The 9,894-nt window shown below is 45.9% G+C and overlaps 1 protein-coding gene across 1 annotated transcript in view; it reads left to right on the top strand.

Moving 5' to 3' along the window:
• nedd9 (neural precursor cell expressed, developmentally down-regulated 9) overlaps positions 1 to 9,894 on the top strand; it is an 18,675-nt gene that overhangs the window by 3,162 nt on the left and 5,619 nt on the right. The window contains exon 2 of the mRNA XM_024295694.2: positions 4,740 to 5,090. Within this exon, the coding sequence (XP_024151462.1) occupies positions 4,740 to 5,090 (351 nt within the window). The remainder of the gene's footprint in view (positions 1 to 4,739; positions 5,091 to 9,894) is intronic.

The following is a 9,894-nucleotide window of genomic DNA, read 5'->3' as shown; positions in this document are numbered from 1 at the left end:
CAGTCTGCAGTCCTCTTTTTTATTTTATTAGGAAAAACAATCTGGTTTTGGGCTCTTCCCCTTTGGGGGTCACCCCAGTTTGAGCTGCGATCGGACCAACCTAGAGTTAGGACGCGTGTGTGATGCTGTTGCCCAGATTTTGACCAGTCATCTATGAAGCACCCCCCTCCCCCCATCCCTCAGGTGATGTCTTGAATGGTGCATCTTCTCCGCTAATCCCAGATCCTCCCGGCTCCTCGTCTCTTGCGCAGCGTGAAATCAGGCGGACGCTGACGAGAATCTGCAGCTCATTTGCGATTCTGGCATGTAAAATAACCTACTTGGTTCCACAGAGATACTATGAGCCCCCCACTCCTGACTGGATTAGTGCTGGTCTCTGAGGGTTACAGTGATGCCGCCTGGTTTGATGATCTGCTCGGGTTCTGATTACAGGAGGTTTTGGAAGCTGGCGGTGGGGGAGTTCAGCCAAATCAGCCTGTACTTACTGTAAGTCACAGAGAAGCGTTTCCTGTGAAGGACGGTGAAAAAGAAGTTGGTCAGAGTGTGATGTGATGAACCAAAACAGTTCTGGGTCCTCAGTTGAAATGAATTTTATTGGATTTTATTGTTCTGTCTTTTCTGCTCTGGATCTTCTGTTTTGATCACATTTAGAATTGAAGATGTGTACAAACATCAGAAAAGACATGAAGAAATGTCTATTATCCTGGATCAGACGCAGTCGAAGATGGAGAAGGTTTCCACAAATCCCAGAATAGATGAAGCATCAGCTGATGTTTGTAAGATTGAGCCGTAAATGTTGCTGCTGATGGATTTAACCTTTACTGTGGACATTCATTCCCTCTGACGTGAAGCGACTTTATTGATTTGCTGTGGAGAAAGTCTGCCCGAGGCGACAGGGCCCCTCCCTGGCTGAGGTTATATTCAGCATCACTTCCCGCTGTTTTCAGCAGCAGCTCGGTCTGTGCTGATGGACAGAGAGCAAAGCGTTTGATTGTTTCCATCACCGGCCGGTTACGTAAGTCGTTAAAGGGGGTTTCACGTTGGGTTGACTTCAGCGTGACAATGCCCTCCGCTGTGCCGCCCACTAACGTGGAACGGGAACCTGGCTCTTATGTGGCCATTTTACCAGAACCCTCCACGGCCCATTTCTCTGAACTGGCTCTCACCCGCAGCAGGCCGCGCTCCGAGGAGCAGCTCGGGAAGCCATCAGTACCTCATTACCGTCATTACTATAATTATTTTCTATATTTAGCGCCGTGAATCGAGGCCGCAGGAGCCTGCTGGAGCCGCCCCGGGACTCCTGTTGCTGCGCTGCGGCCCACATTGTCCTGACTTTCTCACAGTCGTGCTTATTTCGGGAGCAGGTTGTTTGTTTGGGCTTCAAACAGGAGGGCCCTGGTTGCCATGGCGATGTGGGTTTCTTCCACCTCGGTGTGGTCGTGTGTTTGGACTCTGCATCAGGGGACTCGCAGTATTTGTTGGCTTGTTAAGCTAAGCTGCTCTCATCATTATTAGACTGATGAGCGCCCCAGAGAGAAGAAACCCACCCAGGGCGTTCTGACTGGAGGTAGAGGAGAGGCCCCCGCCTCGTGGAAGGGCCCTTCCATTCCTGGAAAGGTCAGCCCCAAAATGGCGCACAGGCGGTTTGTGTCAGGTGAGAGCTGTGAGCCAGCGAGTATTCAGACGGAAGAATCCAGGTCACCAAGTGAATCTGAAACATTTGGGAGAGGGACAGATGATATATATGTATTTTTTGTCATGTTCATTGGTGTGACTCTGAAGTCTGTGTTTCATTTGATCACTTTAAAGACAGTTCTACTTTAGGACAGTTCACTTTGAGATGTGCAAATTCAAATAAATGCCTCCGCCCCCAACTTCATATGGTTTGGTCTGTTATTGACACCAAAACAGAACACAACTGTTTATTCAGGGGACACTAAACAATTTCTGATGAAAGAAAATTGAAAAGTCCATTTGCATTCACACTGAAGTGAACCACATCAGAGTTCACTTGCAAGTGAACAGAAATCCTTGGTCACAAAACATGTTTGGAGTTCTCTTGCTGGGTCCAAACCAGATTCCAGGTGGACTTTCACACCAGCCAAACCAAGAGGACCATCAGAGGAAACCAGTTTTGATCAGACCATGACTAAACCTCACAGTGTGAATGCTTTCCAATTCATCTTTTAGGGATTTAGACTTCCCTCTCACATTTGAAAGTGGCTCAGTTCAGGAATTCTGCAGAATCTCTGAGTCTCATAAAGCTGTTCTTTTCCCTGCTGCTCACTCTTTTTCATCTGAACCTGCTTTGAAGATTTAAGATACTTAACTCTCAGCGATGATGGATTCAAGGAGAAGGTGGCTGACTCACAGATGAACCAGAGCTGTGTCCACACAAAACAGGAGCTGAGCCTTTTAAATCCTCTATTGACGGTCAGATAAAAAGACAAGAAAACCTCCATAGAAGAACTTCAAAAGTCTTCAGAAAGCCCTGAGTTTGACCTCTAAGGAGCTTTGCTTCTGCAGCGGGACCATGATCAACTGCAATATAAAGTTCTGAAGATGAGAAGCAGAATTTCTACAAGGGGACTCACTTTTAGAAAGCCGACTGAAAGCCCTTGTTCTGTCTGTGGCGTCACCATTTTGGCGTCTACGTTGTGATCTTCTGATAGCGAGTTTCACGCCTGTTATTACAGTTAACAGCTTGCTTGCTGCTAAAGGTCGTGTTTACAGCTTCACCGAGCTCTCAGATATCATCAGGTCTGAAACCTACAGCTCTGTGTCTGCAGACGCTGTAAAACCCAGAGGATCCACGTGCACCTGAGCAGCCCCATAAAAAACTGAACCACAGAGAGCGGATCTGTTTCCTCTGGGATCTCTGCAGTCCTCAGATTCACCACAACATGGTGGCCTGGGCGGTAACTTTGACTCTTCAGTCTGAGCTCATGCAGACGAGACCTTAACATACTTCTCATGGCTGTCAACAACCAGCTTCACATCCCTGAATTCATTTGATCGTTCTCATAGATTTCATTCATGAAGAAACTCATGAAGTCTTCACACCTGAGTTCTAGAGGAACATGTGGTTACACGGAACTATAATTTTCAATCTAGAAGAACACATGGACCAACCATAATGATAGGTCCCAGTCTAGAAGAACACAGGGATAAACAGGACTAGGATTCCCTGTCTAGAGGAACGCGCAGACTAACAAAACTATGAGTCTTAGGTCAAGAAGAACACTCAAACCAGCAGGATATGATTTTGAGTCAAGAGGAACAAATAGATGAACAGACAGAGCCTTACTCTAGATTCTAATGGAACACAACAATCCACAGAACTATGAGTCTTAGTCTAGACCAGGGGTATCCAAAAACAGGCCTCGAGGACCAGTTTTCCAGAAAGATCCTCCCTTAACTGCTGTTGATTACCTGGATCAGGTGTGTTTAACAAAGAGCTTCAGTGGCAGGTTGGTTGGATGTAGGACACCCCTGCTCTGGAGCAACGCGTGGACCAACAGAACAATGAGTCTTACCCAAGAATAAGGGATGAGCAGGACTGTGATTCTGAGTCTAGAGAACTTGTAGACCAACAGAACTATGAATCTCAATCTCGACTCTAGATTGGGACTCTATGTTCTAGAGGAACACATGGACCAACAGAGCTGTTAGTCACAATCTACAAGAACATGAGAACCAACAGAACTATGACTATCAATCTAGACTGAGACTCTGAAGGAACACGGAGACCAACAGAACTATGAATCTCTGTGAATCTTAAAACACAGAACTGAAAAGAAACCCGGTCTTGTTCTTGTTTGCTTCAGCATGTGCTTATAACTGTCTTTCCAGATGACATTCAAGTGTTTTATGTTTCTGGATCCAAACTTTCTTGTAAGTTTCTTCTAATATTCTTAACGGAAAGTCAAACTAAGGAACTAATCTCCTATTTTTGGTATATTTTTCATCTATCAATGAATGTGTTGTAAAACTATCATTATCATTAACCTGTGCTGGAGCAAAGCTGGAGATGTTCTCCATCGTACTGGCAGGAGGTTGGACAGAGGGCATTGGAACAATTTCCTCCTAGAATTCAGTCACAGTATTTTCTGAAATAAATCCGGTGTTTCCAGTTTTCTTGGCAGGTGCTGTGTATTCGGCCAACGTAAATCCAAAGGTGAACAAAAGACGATCGTGGCTGGATTGTGAGGAAACGCGAACTATTGTTCAGTTTCTGTGTCATAGGTTCAAACGTATGAGCAGGTCTGTGCACTGAGAGTAGGAATTGAGTCTTTAATGGAATGACATTTCTAGAGGTTTATGCTGGACTTTAATCCATCTGAGAGATTACAGCTGCTGGGGATTAAAAGTGAGCAGTTTCATCTGCATCCGTCACATCACCTTGGGTTTTTCGTTCCTGAAGACCTCTGTCGGAGGCGGATGTCGGTTTAGTACCAAAGCTGCTGCAGAGTCGGTGGTTGTTTGCTGAGAGATCACTTTCCTCCTCCTCATGTTGATGTACCCTTGAGCAAGTCAATTATGTCCTAATGGTGGTAAATGGAGCGTGCATGAAATGAGCTGGAGATGGAGAATTCATGATGGTGCTCCAGAGTCATTATCATGATATCTGCAGATCGAGGTGATTATCTCAGCAGGCGCTCACATGTTCACTCAGCCCTCAGGCTGTGATCTGAGTCTGTATGCTGCCTCATGAACTAAGCTCCTCCCCCTTTCTGCAGAACCTGATGGCCAAAGCGCTGTACGACAATGTCCCGGAGTCCCCTGAGGAGCTGGCCTTCCGGAAGGGGGACATCTTGACCGTCATTGAACAGAACACGGGGGGGCTGGAAGGTTGGTGGCTCTGCTCCCTGCACGGCCGTCAGGGCATCGCCCCCGGAAACCGCCTGAAGCTGCTCATCGGACCCATGTTCGAATCTCCATCACCAGCCGCCACTCCATCACCCCCTCAAGGCCACCAACAGAGGGGTGGGGCGGGGGCCCAAGGGCTCTACCAAGTCCCCCCAGATCAGCAGAGTGTCTACCAGGTTCCACCGCGGGGGGGTCTCTCTGCCGAGAACACACCCAGCAAGGTAAGACGTAAACTCTTTTACTTTTTTCTGCTGAAACTGGGAACCTATTAATAAAAACTGGGCAAAGGAACTAGGACAACACGGTGGTGGGCGTAGCCTGAGCTTGCCCCTCTCCGTATTGGTAGTGATGGGGGGTGGAGTTGTGACCAAGCAGAGGGCTGCGGGCCGATGCTCACCACAGCGGCGTTTCCGGTGGCGGTAGTGGTGCGGCGGGGCCCTGAGCGCTCCAGAGTGAGTCTGAGCCACAGAGAGGCACAATGTGAGCGGCAGCTGTGGAAAAGCAAACAGCAGAGCCCCCAACACTCCGTTCAGCAGGTTACCCTTCTTCTTCCACCCCAAGAACTTCCAAATTAAATTCACATTTCACAGAATTCAGAAGTGAAGATTTCACTTTCCTTCAAATTGTGAAACTGATTGAAGCTTTTGAACTATGAATGATTCCCGGTTTGAGTCCTTCAAACCTCTTGGGGTCTTATAAAAACATCCATCAGTCCGACCTTTGACCTTTAGGTCCCTAAGCTTGAAAAGAGTCATGCTTGAGGAGTAACGCCATCATTATCCATCGTCCAACCTCACCTCTCCATCATCAACCATGGTTAACCGTCTGACCCACCAGACAGTCGCTAAAAAGTTTCACCTTCCTGTTTCAGTTCATCTTTATCTAAAAAAGTTCAGAGAAACACCAAAACTCTGCATTAAAATCCCTGTTTAGATTTACCGGAATTAGGAGCAAATTTATGGACTCCAACTATAGGACTTTTTTGAGATCTCCCTGTAGGCGGAGCTCTACTGAGTAAGCTAATTTATTGTTAGCTTTTATTTTAGTCTTAAACACTTCAACCATAATGTTTTTGTTGTTTGGTTTACTACTCATATTTTTGTATTGACTTTGTGTCTTTTGCCGCTTTTTGTGTGTGTTGCAAACAGCTGATTTATGTTGATCGTGTTAACACTTATGCATTTACGGTAGTCGTAAGTCAACACTGGAAGGGCTCTGGTGTTAAAGGGTTTGGAATAGGGTTGGATTGATAAAATCAATTAATTGATCTGAGTCAATCAAAGCTTACTAAATAATCAATCCATAAAAGATAAGATCGATCTAATGCGTAGTGCTAAAGTCCGCTAGCTTGATTCTACTGTAAAATGGGATTTCCCAGAGAACGGCTAATGCTAACCCTTGACTGACTAAATGAACATCTTTATAAACTCACAGGCATGAATTTCCAAACTCTTCTAAGGAAATATTTATGACAAATATTTCTGGAAATGACAAAAGAGGCAAACTTCCAAACTAAATTATTTGATGGACAGCCCCTGTAGTTGGAGCAATAATCCAGGTGTTTATCTGCCCTCAGGCTCCATTTGGTGCAGAAATAAGAAAGGTTTCTATTCCTAGAGTCAGATCTAAAACTAACAATAGATGGTTGATGGTCTGAGGATGACAACATCATTACATTATCATCAGACGTGTTCTGTAACACGTTTCTTGCTGCTTCTCTCCCTCTATCAACCTTCAAGAGATGGATGAAGTCACGCCTTCGTCACAGGGGGGGTGGGAGCGTACATCTGCTGACTGAAGTCGTAAAAACGGAGGTGTGTGACAAACTTTCTGCATCCTGGCAGGAACGCCCCATCTCGATTGCCCAAGATGCAACGTTTCTGTTCAAAGAGCATGAGCTCATCTGATCTCCAGGAAGGAAATGATGGTTCCTTTTTCCATCCAATGGCAGACTGTTGAAGTCATTTCTGACTTCTCTGCTCACCGTTTTCTGCTTGTGACCTCAGTTATGGAGGACTTTCTTGATTTGGTTTGATTTCTTAGTCCTCACTCCCTCCCTTAAAAACAGGTCTCTTTTGTGATATGATCCTCTCGGGTCCTCCAGGTCACGTGTTGACCCCCCCCTCCCTCCGTCTGCTTATTTTTCCTCCTGGCACACAAAGGCATCTGAGGTTTGGCGCTCGCCGCCTCTCGGCTCTGATGTGACAGCCCCCCCCCCCTCTGGGCTCCAGACTCTGGATTGGCAGAGACCCTCTTCCACTTTTTGTGAAGGGGGTGGGGGGTCTGCAGCTTTGAAAGGTGTATAATTCCGGGCTGGTTGGCCACCCTTCCTTCTTTTTTCGTCAGGCGCTGAGGTGCCCCACCAACGACAGACACAAGCTCTTATCTGCTCCTTCCAGACCCCCCCCTCCCTCCCCCCCACTTGTTTAGTCACTACCTTTAAAGATCGTCCACTTATTGGTGCCATAAAGACTTTCTGCTGCAGCAAAGAGCCTAGGAGTTTGAGGAAGTGCTGATAAGAATCCAGGCAGGGCGTAGGGGGAGGGGCTTCGAGGACGCTGCTGGTAACCTGGATTAACCTTATTTTGATGCTATTCTTCTCACACTGTATCCCATAACTCAGTGACCTTCGAAGTCCTGAGCTGATGTGGGATTTTAAACCTAAAATCCAATCAGAAAACCGGAAAAAAATGCTCCTGCTGCTCCATGACTATCCTGGTTTCCATGGAGACATCACGCAAGGGCACAGTTATGGATTTTGTGGCCAGAGGAGAGTTGGTCACATTTAGGTTGTTAGTTGAACCTCTTGGCAGCCCCCCCTCCCTGTCATGACCTCCTCTCAGAGCTTAAGAGACAGTCGTGCTCGTCTTCAAACGCCGCTTTGATCACAGAGGATCATCATTAAGCCGACGTCTGTTTGGGTTTGCTCGTGAGGCAGAGATGGCGTCGTCCTCGTGGGATTCGGGACTTAATTAGTTCTTTAATGGGCTGCTTTTAAGTTTGGGGAGGGGAGGTAGGGGGCCATCGCCTCTAATGGAGGCGACCCTTCCCGTAAAGGAAGCCGTTAAAGGAGAAAAAGTCCAGATTTTACGTAAAACACACCAGTGACGGTTTAGTGCGGAAAGCTTTCCGGGCTCTGTGAGCCGATGGCGGCGTGCTGACAGCGCTCCAGGCTGATGCACAGAATGATGAGAGAGATGAAGAGGTGTGAACGACAAGAAGACGACCTCTCTCCGACAGCTTTGTTTGGCTCGTTGGTACGTGTCAGCAGGCAATCAGCAAAGAGGATGTGGGTAAAACTGATGAAAAGGTGTGAAAGGAGGATGGTGGCTCCGCCCAGTCACACGCTAGCTGTCTGGTGTTCTTCTACGTGGTTTGGCTGCCTTCATACTTGAGAATAAGTATTATGTCTTCATCTGGTTTGATTTGCTTTCATATCTAAAAAGAGAACTAGAAACCTTTTTTTAACATGTTCTTGTAAAAACATTTATATTTCTTTCTTTATTGAAAGTTGCTCAATTTATATTCAGACGCCTCTATAAAAGTATGTGGTCGAGCGTTTAAAATGTATGAGCGATTCTCCTGAGCCCACTTTCAAGTGATAAGGGTGTGGCTTTCTGATAAGCTCAGTCCTGATTGGTGGGAATGGTTGACATAGAAATGCTGACTAGAAATGCTTACTGACGCTGTCTGGTTCCAAAATGGCGGCCTGAATAACACAAAAAAATGGCAACTGAACTAAATTTAATTGGAATCGAAACTCAGTCCAGTTCTCATATACAGTCAATGATTATAACAAATAATAGATCAATTTTTATTTGAGGGTAATCAAACTTTGTGTTTCAATTTGTGATTCGTCAGTCACATCCTCAGCTGACTGTGTCAGGGTCATCTGTCCCGCCATTTTTGGAAAACCAGGTTTTGGCTTCAACCAGACATCAAAAAGGCTGCAAAGTAGTGCTGGGAAATATGGAAAAGATTGCACATAACAATATAAATTATTGTATATCACAATAACAATATTTATCACGATATACCACCATAAAGTATATTTTCAGTTATTCTCTGGAAAAAATTGACAAAAATGTAATTACTTACTTTTCTCTGACTTTATTTTTTCAAGTAACAAGTAACTGAATTCTCAAAAATGAGAAACATTTTCAAGTTTCTTAGTAGGAAAACACATTTTTGCACAGAAGTTGAGTAATAAAAATGAAATAAATAAAAAGGATAGAAGATACTTTTCCATCACCCACTCGATATGTATCATATCGCCCAGCACTACTGTAAAGTGGATTAAAATGCTTCCCAAAGAGACTAGTGATTCATTTTACTGTTGGTGTTTGTGAGTTCCTTGGTTATCTTTACTGTCGGAACCACAGGATGGGTCGATCTGTAGTGAGCCGGGAAGCCGGAGCAAACGTCAGGTTGTTTGTTTTGGTTGACAACCGTCCATCGTCAGCCTGTGAAACAGCTCAATGAGGCGCTCGCTGATGTCATAGCTGCTCCTCTCAAATGGTGAGACAAAACCTGAGCTCACCTGGATGCTGGGCAAACACCATAAATCCCGCCCCCTTCATACGCACAACACAAGAGTGCTAACAAGGCCGTCAGAAATCCCCCCCAGATGGTTTGGCCTACTGTTTGCTCAACTCCACCCCGCTTTATGAAGTCATTGCCCCCGGAATGGTCGCAATAAATTCTGCATTCACAGAAGTAGGGGGAGTCAATCACCTGAAGGACGGTTTGCACAGGTGAAGGCAAGCTTTTGTAAAGTGTGTGTGTTGGGGGGGCTTTCGGCGCCGATTCAGTGGCGGGGAGCTAAATTTAGAAGACGTGACGGTGCAGCTGTGGAAGCAGACCCGCGGTGAGTCAGCCTCACAGAGGACACTTGAAAATGATGAAGACCAGACCAGAGGCGCTCGTTAACCGGCTGGCCCTTCAAAATAAGAGCCTCCGCAGTGAAATGTCAGCCCCTGAATCAAAGCAGTAAATCACACTTGAAGGGAACTACCAGCGGAATCA

Source organism: Oryzias melastigma, linkage group LG11 (assembly GCF_002922805.2).
Source record: "Oryzias melastigma strain HK-1 linkage group LG11, ASM292280v2, whole genome shotgun sequence".
NCBI classification, from domain to species: Eukaryota; Metazoa; Chordata; class Actinopteri; order Beloniformes; family Adrianichthyidae; genus Oryzias; species Oryzias melastigma.
The sequence above is the reverse complement of the archived record's forward strand: the minus strand, read 5'-3'. Positions and strand labels throughout refer to the sequence as shown.